The 17,036-nt window shown below is 37.4% G+C and overlaps 1 protein-coding gene across 4 annotated transcripts in view; it reads right to left on the reverse strand.

Moving 5' to 3' along the window:
• Nucleotides 1-17,036, reverse strand: part of znf385c (zinc finger protein 385C) — a 107,190-nt gene that overhangs the window by 5,350 nt on the left and 84,804 nt on the right. For 3 of the 4 annotated variants that reach the window (XM_058404609.1, XM_058404628.1, XM_058404638.1), the window contains 5 exons: nt 15,808-16,027; nt 2,970-3,266; nt 1,447-1,634; nt 574-672; nt 396-488 (listed from right to left, as the gene is read on the reverse strand). In XM_058404609.1, the coding sequence (XP_058260592.1) occupies nt 396-488; nt 574-672; nt 1,447-1,634; nt 2,970-3,266; nt 15,808-16,027 (897 nt within the window). The remainder of the gene's footprint in view (nt 1-395; nt 489-573; nt 673-1,446; nt 1,635-2,969; nt 3,267-15,807; nt 16,028-17,036) is intronic. The other variant, XM_058404618.1, reaches the window with a different exon arrangement.

Below are 17,036 nucleotides of genomic sequence, written 5' to 3' on the forward strand. Positions count from 1 at the left end.
CAATGGTCAAATATTGATATTCATGCATTAATATAAAATAGCGATTTCCAACAAATCTGTTGTAAGTCTTCCATATGTCACACAAGAAACCCTGTTTATTATGACATTGTGGATTGTTATCTTTGTTCCTGGACAGACCCCCACACTTCATTTGCATTCGACCATGTTTAGAGACGCGGATTCTCTGCATAAAAATACGCACCGATTTCAATCCACTCACTCAAACCACTTCGGAAGCTCCAAAAGCATTTCATCCTGAGGTTATAATTATAAAGTATAAAATGCAGGTTGAATGAGGTTCAAAGATTTTGATCAGCATACAAACCAAACGAGATCGATATGCTTCAAATGTTTGCTAAGGATGCTTGAAGCTCACCACTCGGTGTGTTACTCACCTGTGAAGAGAGAGAGGTGAGACCGTACTGGTTAAAGACTTTTTTCATGGCTGACACGGCTCCTCCTGCGTAGCCGTTCCACCTGACGCTCTGCTAAAAGATATATCAGAGTGAGACACACCTGTATGTGTGACCTGACGTATGAGTGTGTGTGTGTGTGTATGTGTGCGTGTCTCACCGACACTGCTGAGGTTGGCTGAGTCTTGCTGTGAGGGCTGAATTTGGGTTTGGGCGGCTTTCCAGCCAATCTGTCTTTATGTCTGCGACTGTTCATGTGCTGGAATAGAGACAAACACGGATTAATGTTATGCGAATGCAAATCTGAATGTAATACAAATCGACTCGTCAGTTTGTTAACAGTGACTCAGTGCCCTCGTTCACTCTCTGTTTCCTTATTCGTGTCTTGTCCTTCGTGAGACAAGCAAAACATAGAGATCTGGCTGCGCAAAGGATCGTTTCTTAATTGCTGTATAAATGGTGGGAGTAGTGTCAAATCTTCTGACACAAAAGTTAAGCCTTTTAATACATTTTGAATATATTTCCATTTTATTTCCATTTTATGTTTATCCATCATTCAGTTTTTTATCGTATAGTGATAAAATATATATTATGATATAAAAGATATATTATGGTTTGATCAACAAAACAAAATTTTAGAGAAAGTGATATCATAAGGAAAACTAAAAATGAGATGTTCACACACACACACACACACACACACACACATACATACACACACCTTACCCCAATATACACTTAAAAAGTGCTTAAATCTAAAATCCTTAAGGGATCTTGAGGATGTAGAAGTCTGGATTTGGATTTTATAACCCACACTGTAACAGGTTGGGGTCTAAAGCTCCCTCTATCTTGCTGTGAATTGACCTGGATCAGCTATAAATGCCACTCTTTGTAGGTGGAGAGGTCATAGCTTGCGTTTTCCTTTAGTCTTTCTTCATTATTGCAAACAAGCCGAATATTTTTTTTTATGTATAATTCTTGCCTGACATCTGGTAAACTTCGTTATCTAAAGTGACCAGTGTGTGCATGTTACCTGGTTGAGCTGGGTCTCCGAGTTGACGTGGATCTCACACACTTCGCAGTGGAAGCTCTTGTTGCTCACACCCAGGCTGCCCTTGTTGGCCAGTCGCTTGCTTTTACATGCGGCACGGGAGGACAGTGCCTTCCCTCGTCGCCGTGGCAACACACTCTGTCCCTCCAGCATCAGTTTGTGCTTGATTCCTGTGAGAAAAAATCGGGTTCAGGAGTCAGACCCGAAACACAAAAACTACCACTATGAGCTACAGGAAGCTTTAGTAAGAATCAGGAAATACAAGCAAGAATAACAGACATGTAATGTGTTTATTGCAAATGAGCAGGTCCCTAAGCTGCATTCTCATTATGTAGAAATTTATATAATTAACTTCGTATTATAATTAGTGACTAGACCATGCAGGTACGTGTATCCAGTAGAGCAGATGCTGGGGTTTTAAGCACTGTACAGTGAAACCTCGGTATATGAATGCCCTTCCTTACTTACTGCCTTGAGAATTGAAGTTTTTTGTGTTATTTTGTTGACAGATTGGTGGAGTGGGTGGTCTGTTCTGTTTTTAGCCCAAGCTTGGTGGCACGACTTCCTGTGAGGAGCCTTGACATGGAACGCTTGGCTTGGGTCAGTTCTTTGTAAGCAGCCATACAGTTTACATACTCTTTGTATTGATCATATTGGTCATATTTTTGGGTGGCTGGAATGGATTATCTACATTTACATTATTTCTTATGGGAAAATTCATTTCGCAATACAAATTTTTGCCTTAAGAACTCGCCTCCAGAACGAATTAAATACTTATGCCGAAAAATAATATTGTGTTGCATTTTGTAATATGTGTTTCCTCTTTTGCCTGTTCTCTAGTCCTGTACAAACCTTATTAACCTGCGGTCTGACTGCAGAGCAGAGCAAAAAAACTGCATCTTAGCTTCCCTCCCTTGTCCATGGTGGAGATAAAGCCATGACTTTATTTGCATGCAAAACATGAATTAAAAAATATGAAACAAGGTGTTGTTTATCAGGGCTACTTTACTAGACAACAACTGTGTTCAAGGCAGAACACATACAGGCATGGTTTATGATTTTATGAGCTTAGCTTCAGCTAGTAAAATGTAAGGTTAATTTATAGTCCTGACTTCAGTTAATTGAAAAGGCAATTAATTAAAAAAAAAAAGACAGACTAAAAGCTAATGCTAGCAACTAGCAGCTAAAGCCAGCTATAACCTACTTTTGGTATATTTTCCTACTTATTTTACCCCCTTCTGGGCCAAACACAGTATGATTACTATGGTCTGTGATAGGTAGGGGGCATAAGAGCATAAGGACATGGTCTCACTTTACATTTAGGGAATTTTTCAAGGCACTATTTTAGTTAACTATCCTGTATGCTTCAGTTTTTGACTAAATCAGCAGTCAGCGGTGTATATGAACAACATAACCTATATGGGAGATCAATACATCTGATCAACCTCCAATTGAATGTGCAACTAAACACTCTATTGGGTTATTAGGATAAACAAAACCTGTACCGCTGTTGTGAGCTTCCAGTTGAGTGATTGAGTTGACTGTCACTTTGCAGACAGGACAGTGCAGGTGATGCTTGCTCCTCCTGGGGTCTTTCTCCCTCGGGGCCTCTTTAACCAGGCTGTCCTGTTCGGTGCCTGTCTCACTGGGACCGGCGGCATCCTGCAGGCTGTCTGAGTGCTGCGAGGGAGGAGAGGAGACGGCCACGTCTGCGCATGACACCTCCGATACCGGAGTGAGGACCACTGAGCTGACCTGAGCCTCGCTCAGCTTCACCGCAGAGTCGGAGTCACACTGAAGAGCTTCACAGGCAGACGAGAGAGACATAGAGAGAGAGAGAGGCAGAGAGAGACATGGGGTTACCATGCAATTCATAAACCAGACAATATTCATGATTATCTATCTGATCAAGATGAAAAGTCATTGGAACACTGCTGCCTGCCTACATTAAAACTCCGTATTTCTTATTTTTTCTGCCTTTGATTTATTTTTTTGCACTTCATCCATCTTTGCACCACTTCACTGGTCATTTCACCTCCATCCTTTCTTAACTCCTTCTCTAGTCTTACCTCCCTCGAGCCTAAAGCACTCAGATCATAAATTATAGTACACAGAGTAGAAATGCTCGGGATCAGCCTCTCTACCAAATAACACCTGAACACTCATAGCCAGGACACACACACACACACACACACAAGTGTTCTGAGTGTTGCCCAATGCAATTCTCCCCCTTTCATTAACTTTCACACATCATTCAGGTGTAAAAAAAAACCCTTGTGTGCACGCAGATCCTCTCTTTACTCTATTCCCATTGGATTAGATGCATTTTTCTTCTCACACCTTTGGAGGCCTCTATAAAATCACCCTCACCGGGGAATTCTACAATTACAATCCCACTGACGGCCCTTTTTACACCAACAGGGTTGTTGTTTACTGAGCTGGTGTCAAATCCTGAACAGTTTCATGCACAGCAAAAAGGCTCAATCGCAACCCCCCAATGTAGAATATTATTATTATTATTCCTTACATACAATGTGTATAGAAAAAGAACTAGAATAACATTCGGTATTGGATCGCTCCGCTTAGAAAATCCCTTGTAAACGTAATCATGTGAAGCCAATCACATTCTGGATCTCTACGGCTTCTAACTCTAATGATTTCGATTAGTTTAGAGTGAAAGCAGCTATTTCTAGAACACTCCATCGCAGTGCAATTCAAAGCAAACGATCTAATATGGGTGGCAAGGCACTTACTAAAGAACTTAGAGATAAAGCTGTGGGAATGCACAAGTCAGAAGATGGGTATAAAAAGGTTTTCAAAAGATTAATAGATCCCTGGGAGTGCAGTTAAGTCTGTAGAAGTGAAAGGTGTTTTGTACCACTGTGACCCTGCATGGATTAGGCTGTCGTTTCTAACTGGGTGGCTGAGTGAGAAGGAAACTGTGAAGGAGTTACAGCACAATATTAAACAAGCTCTACAAATCTGGCTTATATGGGCATGTTGCAAAAAATGTGACAGATGCCCTTATCCACAGCGACTTTCATTTTTAACACATTTTTTAAGCAACTGAGGGTTAAGGGCCTTGCACAGGGGCCCAGCAGTGGCAGCTTGGTGGATCTGGGATTCAAACTCACAACCTTCCAATCAGTTGTCCAGTATCTTAACCACTGAGCTACTACATCCCCAATTGAGCAAGTAATTTAAGCAAGAACTTCTTGAAGCTAAGTGCTATAGACAGATGAGAGCAAACTTTTTGGTTTCAGTGGCAAATGATGTGGAAGGAAAGTCAACACAGCTCAGTGTCCAAAGATTAGCATAGCTCAGGATGTATTTCAAGAGGTATTTCTCTTCAGCAAGGACTGGGGCAGAAACAATGGATGGAATTTGATGGCATCAATTACCAAGTGATGGGTGTTGGTAGCTCAGGTTGTTAAGGCTTTGGGTTTTTGATCGGGGTTCAAGCCCCAGCACCACCAAGCTGCCACTGTTGGACCTTTGAGCAAGGTCCCCAAACCCCCTGCTCCAGGGGCGCTGCATCATGACTGACCCTGAGCTCTGAAACCATCCCCCTAAGGATGGGATATGCGAAGAAAGAATTTCACTGTGCTGTAATGTATATGTAACAAATAAAAGCTACTTAGCTTCTTCTGTATTTTTTATTATGTTTCAGAAAGGTTGCTTCCTTGGCTTGGATATTGCCACAAGCTGTGTTTTCTAGTAAACATTTTGAATGGGAGTCATTCTTTATCCTCTGTAGCACTCATCCTGTCTATAATCATTGTCCATAATGACGCCAATATCTTTCTTTTATCTTACAGGTTTAATTTGGGTTGAACAGATATGTTCTTAAACTAGAGCTTGCAAAATGACTGTTATTTTTATAGTGTTCATTAGGAAACTCCCACATGTCATTACATAATGGTTTGAAACTAATGGGAATGTGGGCTCTGGCTGTGTGTTAGTGCAAAAGGGGGTAGGAGATCGTCGTTGCATTCTTCACAGTCGCTGCATTCCTCACAGATGGGCAACAAGGGATTGATTTTGTGCTACTCATTAAACTGACATGCACTGTGTAAGTGGAGCACTTCACCGCGTGATAAACTGAAGTGTGTGAGATTGTGAGTCTCACATTCAGATGTCCACGGTAACGCATGTAGCACACACACAGACACACACACACACACACGCTGTGTTTTCCCTGCATGGCTTTGCGTAGTGCTTTAGTGTGCTAGAAAGTTCATGTGGAGCCCCAGTGAGTGAGTGTGTGTGTGTGTGTGTGTGTGTGTGAATGCTTAAATGAGTTCAAGTTTCATTCAAAAACTTTTATGCAGCCACATTTAATAGCAGGAAAGAAAAAAAGTTCATGAATCCACACACACACACAAACACACACACACACACCTGATTCATAGCTTTGATTACAGTAATGATAATAATGAAGATAATGATGATGATACCGCTAATGATAATATTAATGGTGATGATAATTATGAGAAAGGGAATGATAATAAAGTCTCTTTAATCAGTAATATAGCTGAGCTGTGTGTGTGTGTGTGTGTGTGTGGATATAATAGTTCAGTCTCCTCTGTATAAACTGTGCACTCATCGTTGTGTAAAAAGTGCTGACTCGACTCGTGTTCATGGTCTGCGCTTACACGTATCAGTGAGCTTTGCAGATCATAACTCTGTCTTCTTCCCTTAGTCTCATTTCATTTTTAATACTTTATCAGCAGTACTGTCATAAAACTATGCATTACTTATGATCAGATAAAATAAGTCAATTCTGCAGACACCGTGGACTATGAAGGTCAGTTCATCATATCCAGGTAGACTAGTGATAGTTACTGTCTTTCCTTCTCCATACACAGATGTGTCAGGTGGTGCAGTTGTAACTCAAGTGGTTAAGGCTCTGGGTTGTTGATTGGGGTTCAAGACCCAGCATTGTCTAGCTGACACTGTTGGGCCCCTAAGCAAGGCCCTTGCTATATCATTGCTGACCCTGTGCTCTGACCCCAACCTCCAAAGTTGGGATAGGCAAAGGGGAAATTTCACTGTGCTTAAATTTACATTTACATCTCTGGCTTATCCAGAGTGACGTACAAGAGTACTTGATCAATGAATACATTAACACTGGTTCAATAGGTCACAGACTTAGGATACCATTAGCCTGAAAACTATAAAATAAAAGCTGGGTTTCAGGAAGAGATAGGTCTTCATCTTAAGTCAGTGATTCAGCTGTACGAACATCTAGAAGAAGTTCATTCCACCACCTCGGTGCCAGAACAGAGAAGAGTCGAGATGTATACCTACCTCTTACCCTGAGAGAGGGTGGGATCAGTGGAGCAGTGCTAATAGATCTGAGGGAGTGTGATGCACTGTAAGGAGTAATAAGGGCTTTGAGGTAAAAGGAGCTGGTCCATTCTTGGCTTTGTTTTGTAGGCAAGTGTCAGTGTTTTGAATCTGATGTGTTCAGCTACAGGAAGTCAGTGGAGGAGAGCAGCAGTAGGGTGAACTTAGGCAGGTTGAAAACAAGTCGCTCAGCTGCATTTTGGATCATTTGCAGAGGAAGGATTGCGTTCAGAGGTAGAGAGCTGCAGTAGTCTAGTCTAGAGACTGAAAAAGCACCCGAGCAGCCTGTGTGTATAAAAATGGCCGAATTCTTCTGATATTGTACAGAGGACACCGATATGAGTGTGTGACATTAGCAACATGGGAGGAAAAGGAAAGTCGATTGTCTATACCCCAATGTGCTTTAACTTATATGTGACAAATACGGCTATTCTATTCTTCTATGTCACTTGTTTTATTATAAATGTTTCTGTACAAGATACATTTTGATTTGCATTTTATCCACAAGCTACTGTTTTTTGTGGTTGAGCACTGTGTCAATTTCTTTAGAGGTGATGCTAGGGGAAAACCCTGAAGACTTAAGGTCAGCATGGCCAGTGAATGTGTGTGACTCTGTGGAGAGGTGATTAACCACTCATCCCCACCCCCTCGTCTGTCCGATTCTTTCTCTCTCTCTCACCTGCTCTTCTCTTTGTCGTGCCTCTCAGCTCTTAATGGCAGTTGACATGCTTAATGCGTGCTGATTGGCCCCTGCAGCTGCAACCTTAATAACTGAACAGTGCTAATTTCATCAAGTAATCAGCTGGATGAATGTGTGTGTCTGTGTGTGTGTGTGTGTGTGTGTTAGCATAAAAGCACTCAACGATTAGCTAAAGCTCCAGTCTATGCTCATGTGAGATATTATATGAATACGTGTGTTTATTTCACACGACTTCACACTCACAACCAGTGCAGACCGGTGTCCAATACCAGACTCGAATTATCATAAATAGATGCAAATTATTGCCACTATGTAAAAGAGCAAAGGCTAATCAACTCTCTCGCACCCACCGAATCTCCGAGTCTGTATTTTCTTCCTTTTTTGAACGTTTCCTGTCTAAGTGCCTCAGCAGGAATGGCGTGGAATATTAACATGAGATTTGGTGAGCTCAGGCTTCTCTCATTCTGTGTGAAAGGAGAAGGCTTTAGAAATGATGAGCTGGGATTTTGGAACAGTTTGCTCTTAAACCAATATCTCAGGGTTTTTTTTATGTTCCGTATATTCATGTGAGAAACACTAGAGTAACTATTCTGAGGTGAACTCAGAGACTGACAAGGCAGAACTGAGCAGACTGAAGCAATCGCCTGCATGTAATTATTCAAATCCGTAGCTTTTCTCAGGCCGTGGTTTTTCAAAACAGGGTCCATGGACCCCCTGGGATTGGCGACAGGAGTAAAATTGCGGGGGAACTGCACACTTTTTGTTTGGGTGAACAGCAATCAGAGCTGAGCTGAAGCACTATAATCAGATGGAGATGCAAATCATAGCATGGCACAATGATGATAATAATAATGCTAGTAAAAGCTCATGCTGCTTTACAGAGAAATCATTTCACTTTAGAGTTATAAAAATGTTTTCCTTCTGCCAAGGCAATCATAAACTGCTACGTATGTACATTTGTTCATTAAAGATTAATGTGCTAGGCTAAAATCTTTACTGTATCGGAGGTGCAATGATATGTCGTGATGTAAAAATATGACTAATGAATCTAATGCAGTTGTAATGTTTGACTGCCAGAGATCCCAATCTGGCCTACCCTTAAAGTTCAAGTTAAATAGAGAGATAGATAGAGAGAGAGAGAGACAGAGACAGAGAGAAAGAGAGAGAGCATGGTGGTCAGGCACTGCATTTCACACCTAGGCCTTCACTGACCTTCACCAAATCGATTTCTTCTCCTCTGTCAGCCATTGTGAGCAAAAATATATATATTTTATTTAGTTTGTGCGGTTCGCTACCTCTGACTACTCCAATTATCCAATCAAAGGACGGGAAATTGCTGACGTAATCGTATGCCTGCTAGATGGCCCCAGTGACGCCAACTCGAAATCTGATTGGTTAGTGTAACAATTTCATTGCCAATTATTTGCCTGCACTATTGATTCTGAAGGGCTTAAGGCAGATTTTTTTCACCCTGGCAACACATGATGTCAGCCACTGGCTGAAATATGATTGGATAAATACTCTTATCATAAATATACACTACTGGAAGCAGCACAACCAAGAGAAAAGCTATGAAATGTAGAGAATAGACTATTGGGAATAATTTAACACACATTCATGGAAAATATATTAAATATATTAAAATGCAAGTCAGTGATTCAGATTACTGCTGTTTAGACCAGCAGAGAAGGCCTTGCTGGCCCTGACGGCCCACCACTGTGGTCAGGTGATCGAGTTCATTCCTGGAGAACCAGCAATATTTCCAGGAATCATCTGCACTTGTCCCTAATGGATGTGAGTCATAGGTTACATGGTTACACAACCATATTATAACCATGAAAAGAACTCTTTCTACCTTTAAAATAAAATGCTTTTTTACTATCTAGCAATTTTCAATTTAATTAGTTTCAGATGCCCATTTCTTTTATTATTTATGATTCAGAAACAAAGAAATTCATTCATTAAAATTTTGTTTGAAACAAATTGAACAGAATGATGAAGCCAGTATTATGAATCAAACTGCATCATCATGAAACATTGCCAGGAGGATATTTTGTTGCTAAAACTGACCAGAAAAAGACCAGCCGATTTGTTTATAATCTTCAACTGTCCAGTTAGCGTGAGTCATGGAGCAAATCAGGATTGGTCTGATTTGCTCTTCTGATGCTTCTCAAGGTTTGGCTCAAAATACTGAGCATTCTGAGATGCTGTTCTGCTCACCACGATTGTGTGAGTGTTTATTTGAGATACTATAGACTTCCTGTCAGCTCATTCTCCTCTGATCTCTCATCAGCAACATGTTTCAGCCTGCAGATCGTCTGCTCACAGGATGTTTTTTGTTTTTCGCACCATTCTGTATAAACTCTAGACACTGTTTTGTGTGGATATCAGCAGCTTCTGAAATACTCAATGCAGAAAATCTGCCATTAACAACCAAATCACCAAAACAGGTCACCCACATTCTGATGTTTGATGTGAACATTACCTGAATCTCTTGATCTGTATCTGCGTGATTTTATGCATTGTCCTGCTGCCACATGACCGGCTGATTGGATAACTGCATGAATGAGCAGTGTGCATGTTCCTAATAAAGTGTATATCTGTGCTGTATACACAACCCTTAAATATAATGGACTGCACCATTAATGTTCATTCATATCTTTGTTCCTGTAGGGTTTATTAACTTTGTACGGATTTTCTTTTTGGCTGCATTATAAATAAACGTGATTTATGTCGTAAGGAGCACAGTGATTAAGAATACATTTCACTTCCAGAGATGTACCAGCTCTCGGGATTCTGCTTCATGAAGATTTCGGACATTCGAAGAGATGATCTCAACCCCATGTGGACTTTGAGGACAAGAACCTCCTAATCAATACATACAGTATGCTGTAACTCCATCATTAAGCATCTGAAGGATTCAGGATGGAGGAGTTGGTGTTGAATCTATAATGAACTCAGATGTTGAGCTAATTTATGAGGTGCTCAGGAGCTCCTGCTTACACGACTCCAACTGACTGTATATGACTGTGGAACGAACATTATTCATAATCTCACGCTCCGGTGTTTATAATAGTTTATAATCACACTCTCTGGCGTTTATAATAGTTTATAATCACACTCTCTGGCATTTATAATCATTTATAATCTCACGCTCTGGTGTTTATAATGATTTATAATCACACTCTCTGGTGTTTATAAGGATTTATAATCTCACTCTCCGGTGTTTATAATAATTTATAATCACACTCTCTGGCGTTTATAATAGTTTATAATCACACTCTCTGGCATTTATAATCATTTATAATCTCACTCTCTGGTGTTTATAATGATTTATAATCTCATGCTCTGGTGTTTATAATGATTTATAATCTCACGCTCTGGTGTTTATTAGGATTTATAATCTCACGCTCTGGTGTTTATAATGATTTATAATCTCACGCTCTGGTGTTTATTAGGATTTATAATCTCACGCTCTGGTGTTTATAATGATTTATAATCTCGCGCTCTGGTGTTTATTAGGATTTATAATCTCACTCTCCGGTGTTTATAATAATTTATAATCTCACTCTCTGATGTTTATAATCATTTATAATCTCACTCTCCGGTGTTTATAATGATTTATAATCTCACTCTCCGGTGTTTATAATGATTTATAATCTCACTCTCCGGTGTTTATAATGATTTATAATCTCACTCTCTGGTGTTTATAATGATTTATAATCTCACTCTCCGGTGTTTATAATGATTTATAATCTCACTCTCTGGTGTTTATAATGATTTATAATCTCACTCTCCGGTGTTTATAATGATTTATAATCTCACTCTCCGGTGTTTATAATGATTTATAATCTCACGCTCTGGTGTTTATAAGGATTTATAATCTCACTCTCCGGTGTTTATAATCATTTATAATCTCACTCTCTGGTGTTTATAATCATTTATAATCTCACTCTCTGGTGTTTATAATGATTTATAATCTCACTCTCCGGTGTTTATAATGATTTATAATCTCACTCTCCGGTGTTTATAATGATTTATAATCTCACTCTCCGGTGTTTATAATGATTTATAATCTCACTCTCTGGTGTTTATAATGATTTATAATCTCACTCTCTGGTGTTTATAATGATTTATAATCTCACTCTCTGGTGTTTATAACAATTCATAATCTCACTCTCTGGTGTTTATGATCATTTATAATCTCACTCTCTGGTGTTTATAACAATTTATAATCACACTCTGGTGTTTATAATGATTTATAATCACACTCTCTGGTGTTTATAATGATTTATAATCACACTCTCTGGTGTTTATAATGATTTATAATCACACTCTCTGGTGTTTATAATAGTTTATAATCACACTCTCTGGCATTTATAATGATTTATAATCTCACGCTCTGGTGTTTATAAGGATTTATAATCTCACGCTCTGGTGTTTATAATGATTTATAATCTCACTCTCCGGTGTTTATAATAATTTATAATCTCATGCTCTGGTGTTTATAAGGATTTATAATCTCACTCTCCGGTGTTTATAATAATTTATAATCTCACTCTCTGGTGTTTATAATCATTTATAATCTCACTCTCTGGTGTTTATAATCATTTATAATCTCACTCTCCGGTGTTTATAATGATTTATAATCTCACTCTCCGGTGTTTATAATGATTTATAATCTCACTCTCCGGTGTTTATAATGATTTATAATCTCACTCTCTGGTGTTTATAATGATTTATAATCTCACTCTCTGGTGTTTATAATGATTTATAATCTCACTCTCTGGTGTTTATAACAATTCATAATCTCACTCTCTGGTGTTTATGATCATTTATAATCTCACTCTCTGGTGTTTATAACAATTCATAATCTCACTCTCTGGTGTTTATGATCATTTATAATCTCACTCTCTGGTGTTTATAACAATTTATAATCACACTCTCTGGTGTTTATAATGATTTATAATCACACTCTCTGGTGTTTATAACAATTTATAATCACACTCTCTGGTGTTTATAATGATTTATAATCTCACTCTCTGGTGTTTATAACAATTTATAATCACACTCTCTGGTGTTTATAACAATTTATAATCACACTCTCTGGTGTTTATAATCATTTATGATCACACTCTCTGGTGTTTATGAAAATTCACGCTCTCTGGTGTTTATAATAATTTATAATCACACTTTAAGGTGTTTATAATTTATAATCACACTCTCCGGTGTTCATAATAATTTATAATCACACTCTCCGGTGTTCATAATAATTTATAATCACACTCTGGTGTTCATAATAATTTATAATCACACTCTCTGGTGTTCATAATAATTTATAATCACACTCTCTGGTGTTTATAATCATTTATGATCACACTCTCTGGTGTTTATGAAAATTCACGCTCTCTGGTGTTTATAATAATTTATAATCACACTTTAAGGTGTTTATAATTTATAATCACACTCTCTGGTGTTTATAATAGTTTATAATCACACTCTCTGGCGTTTATAATGATTTATAATCTCACGCTCTGGTGTTTATAAGGATTTATAATCTCACTCTCCGGTGTTTATAATGATTTATAATCTCACTCTCCAGTGTTTATAATAATTTATAATCACACTCTCTGGTGTTTATAATGATTTATAATCACACTCTCTGGTGTTTATAACAATTTATAATCTCACTCTGTGGTGTTTATAACAATTTAGAATCACACTCTCTGGTGTTTATAATCATTTATAATCACACTCTGGTGTTTATAATCATTTATAATCTCACTCTCTGGTGTTTATAACAATTTATAATCACACTCTCTGGTGTTCATAATAATTTATAATCACACTCTCTGGTGTTCATAATAATTTATAATCACACTCTCTGGTGTTTATAATCATTTATGATCACACTCTCTGGTGTTTATGAAAATTCACGCTCTCTGGTGTTTATAATAATTTATAATCACACTTTAAGGTGTTTATAATTTATAATCACACTCTCTGGTGTTTATAATAGTTTATAATCACACTCTCTGGCGTTTATAATGATTTATAATCTCACGCTCTGGTGTTTATAAGGATTTATAATCTCACTCTCCGGTGTTTATAATGATTTATAATCTCACTCTCCAGTGTTTATAATAATTTATAATCACACTCTCTGGTGTTTATAATGATTTATAATCACACTCTCTGGTGTTTATAACAATTTATAATCTCACTCTGTGGTGTTTATAACAATTTAGAATCACACTCTCTGGTGTTTATAATCATTTATAATCACACTCTGGTGTTTATAATCATTTATAATCTCACTCTCTGGTGTTTATAACAATTTATAATCACACTCTCTGGTGTTTATAACAATTTATAATCACACTCTCTGGTGTTTATAACAATTTATAATCACACTCTCTGGTGTTTATAACAATTTATAATCACACTCTCTGGTGTTTATAATGATTTATAATCTCACTCTCTGGTGTTTATAACAATTTATAATCACACTCTCTGGTGTTTATAACAATTTATAATCACACTGGTGTTTATAATCATTTATGATCACACTCTCTGGTGTTTATGAAAATTCACGCTCTCTGGTGTTTATAATAATTTATAATCACACTTTAAGGTGTTTATAATTTATAATCACACTCTCCGGTGTTCATAATAATTTATAATCACACTCTCCGGTGTTCATAATAATTTATAATCACACTCTGGTGTTCATAATAATTTATAATCACACTCTCTGGTGTTCATAATAATTTATAATCACACTCTCTGGTGTTCATAATAATTTATAATCACACTCTCTGGTGTTTATAATCATTTATGATCACACTCTCTGGTGTTTATGAAAATTCACGCTCTCTGGTGTTTATAATAATTTATAATCACACTTTAAGGTGTTTATAATTTATAATCACACTCTCTGGTGTTTATAATAGTTTATAATCACACTCTCTGGCGTTTATAATGATTTATAATCTCACGCTCTGGTGTTTATAAGGATTTATAATCTCACTCTCCGGTGTTTATAATGATTTATAATCTCACTCTCCAGTGTTTATAATAATTTATAATCACACTCTCTGGTGTTTATAATGATTTATAATCACACTCTCTGGTGTTTATAACAATTTATAATCTCACTCTGTGGTGTTTATAACAATTTAGAATCACACTCTCTGGTGTTTATAATCATTTATAATCACACTCTGGTGTTTATAATCATTTATAATCTCACTCTCTGGTGTTTATAACAATTTATAATCACACTCTCTGGTGTTTATAACAATTTATAATCACACTCTCTGGTGTTTATAACAATTTATAATCACACTCTCTGGTGTTTATAATAATTTATAATCACACTCTCTGGTGTTTATAACAATTTATAATCACACTCTCTGGTGTTTATAATGATTTATAATCTCACTCTCTGGTGTTTATAACAATTTATAATCACACTCTCTGGTGTTTATAACAATTTATAATCACACTCTCTGGTGTTTATAATCATTTATGATCACACTCTCTGGTGTTTATGAAAATTCACGCTCTCTGGTGTTTATAATAATTTATAATCACACTTTAAGGTGTTTATAATTTATAATCACACTCTCCGGTGTTCATAATAATTTATAATCACACTCTCCGGTGTTCATAATAATTTATAATCACACTCTGGTGTTCATAATAATTTATAATCACACTCTCTGGTGTTCATAATAATTTATAATCACACTCTCTGGTGTTTATAATCATTTATGATCACACTCTCTGGTGTTTATGAAAATTCACGCTCTCTGGTGTTTATAATAATTTATAATCACACTTTAAGGTGTTTATAATTTATAATCACACTCTGGTGTTCATAATAATTTATAATCACACTCTCCGGTGTTCATAATAATTTATAATCACACTCTCCGGTGTTCATAATAATTTATAATCACACTCTGGTGTTCATAATAATTTATAATCACACTCTCTGGTGTTCATAATAATTTATAATCACACTCTCTGGTGTCACCCAAATGAGGATGAGGTTCCCTTTTTGAGTCTTGTTCCTCTCAAGGCTTCTCCCTCTTACCATCTAAGGCACCTTTTCCTTGCCACAGTCGCCTCAGGCTTGCTCATTAGGGATTAATACAAATAATATTGAAATGTCCATTGTTAAAAGTGCTATACAAATAAAATTGAATTGAAGTGAATTTCACACACACACACACACACACACACACACAGACACACAGACACACACACAGAAACATATGGCCACTCACTGGATGCTTCCACAGCACAGGATTCCGGAAGAGCAGGATGAGGCTCAGCTGCGATCATCCTGCCTCTGTCTCGGTCTCGGTCTCGGTCTTTCTCTCGGTCTCGGCTGCTGTGTGTGCCGTCGAGCTGTGTGTGCCGTCTGTGCTGCTTGTTCTTCTGGGCCTCCAAAGCTTTCAGCTTACGAGCGTGCTTATGACCTTTATAATGCGCTTCGGCCTGATTCTGCACACAGATACAGCCGGGGGATGGGGGTGGGGGTGGAGATACAAAGTGGTCCTTAATTATTCAAACAATTAATATGCTACACAAACACACACACACACATGGAAATCACTGTCACTGTCAAGCTCAACAAACATGTACCTTTCTGTAAAAAATACATATATATAAAAATAAGGAAGAAAAGAAAATCCAAAATAGCATACGGGGGTGTACATTTTAATATATGCTAATATTCAGGAGACCTTCTGGATGATCCTTACGTGTGCTTTTGTGTACACACACACGTACACACGTACACACACACACACACACACACGCACACACACACAAGCAGTGTCTGCACAGTGCTGATAAGAGGAGATCCAGTCAGCAGGGACTCTGTGGTATAATTGCGTGTGTAATGTGCAGGAGAAAACGATCACTTCACGTTAACGCAGATAGAAACAGAGAGAGAGGATGAGACAGGAAAGGAGAAAAGAAAGAGGGAAAGATAAACACAGTCTTTAAGAGATAGAAAGACAGAAAAACCCCAGAAACTCTTGAAGTAAAACAAACAAAAAAAAACTATTTGATTATAATTCAGTTGTTTTCACGCCAGGCCATAAATCACGGCACAAAGAGAGTGTTCACTTCAGTTCAATCAATTTCAATATCTGGTTCATTATATATGACTGTAAAGTCTTAAACAACAACAACAAATAACTAGAGGCATGAATTACAGAGGTGGAAAAGATAAATTAGAGTTTTCCAAACCGTTTAATGAAACATCTGATGAAAAGTAAATATGAAATACATTTATATTGAAGAGATATATATTTTTCTATAAGAATCATGATTCTTTTTGTTCCCTCAGTATAACGCTGACTGTTATAGAACCATACTGTAATTTCCCACCATCATGACAAAAAAACACTACACCAATGTAGTTGTATGATGGATGAAAATGACATAATTATATAAAATTACAAAAAATCAGGGATCCGGTTATTTCCTCAAAGCCTTTTCGACA

This window comes from Hemibagrus wyckioides, linkage group LG02 (assembly GCF_019097595.1).
Source record: "Hemibagrus wyckioides isolate EC202008001 linkage group LG02, SWU_Hwy_1.0, whole genome shotgun sequence".
NCBI classification, from domain to species: Eukaryota; Metazoa; Chordata; class Actinopteri; order Siluriformes; family Bagridae; genus Hemibagrus; species Hemibagrus wyckioides.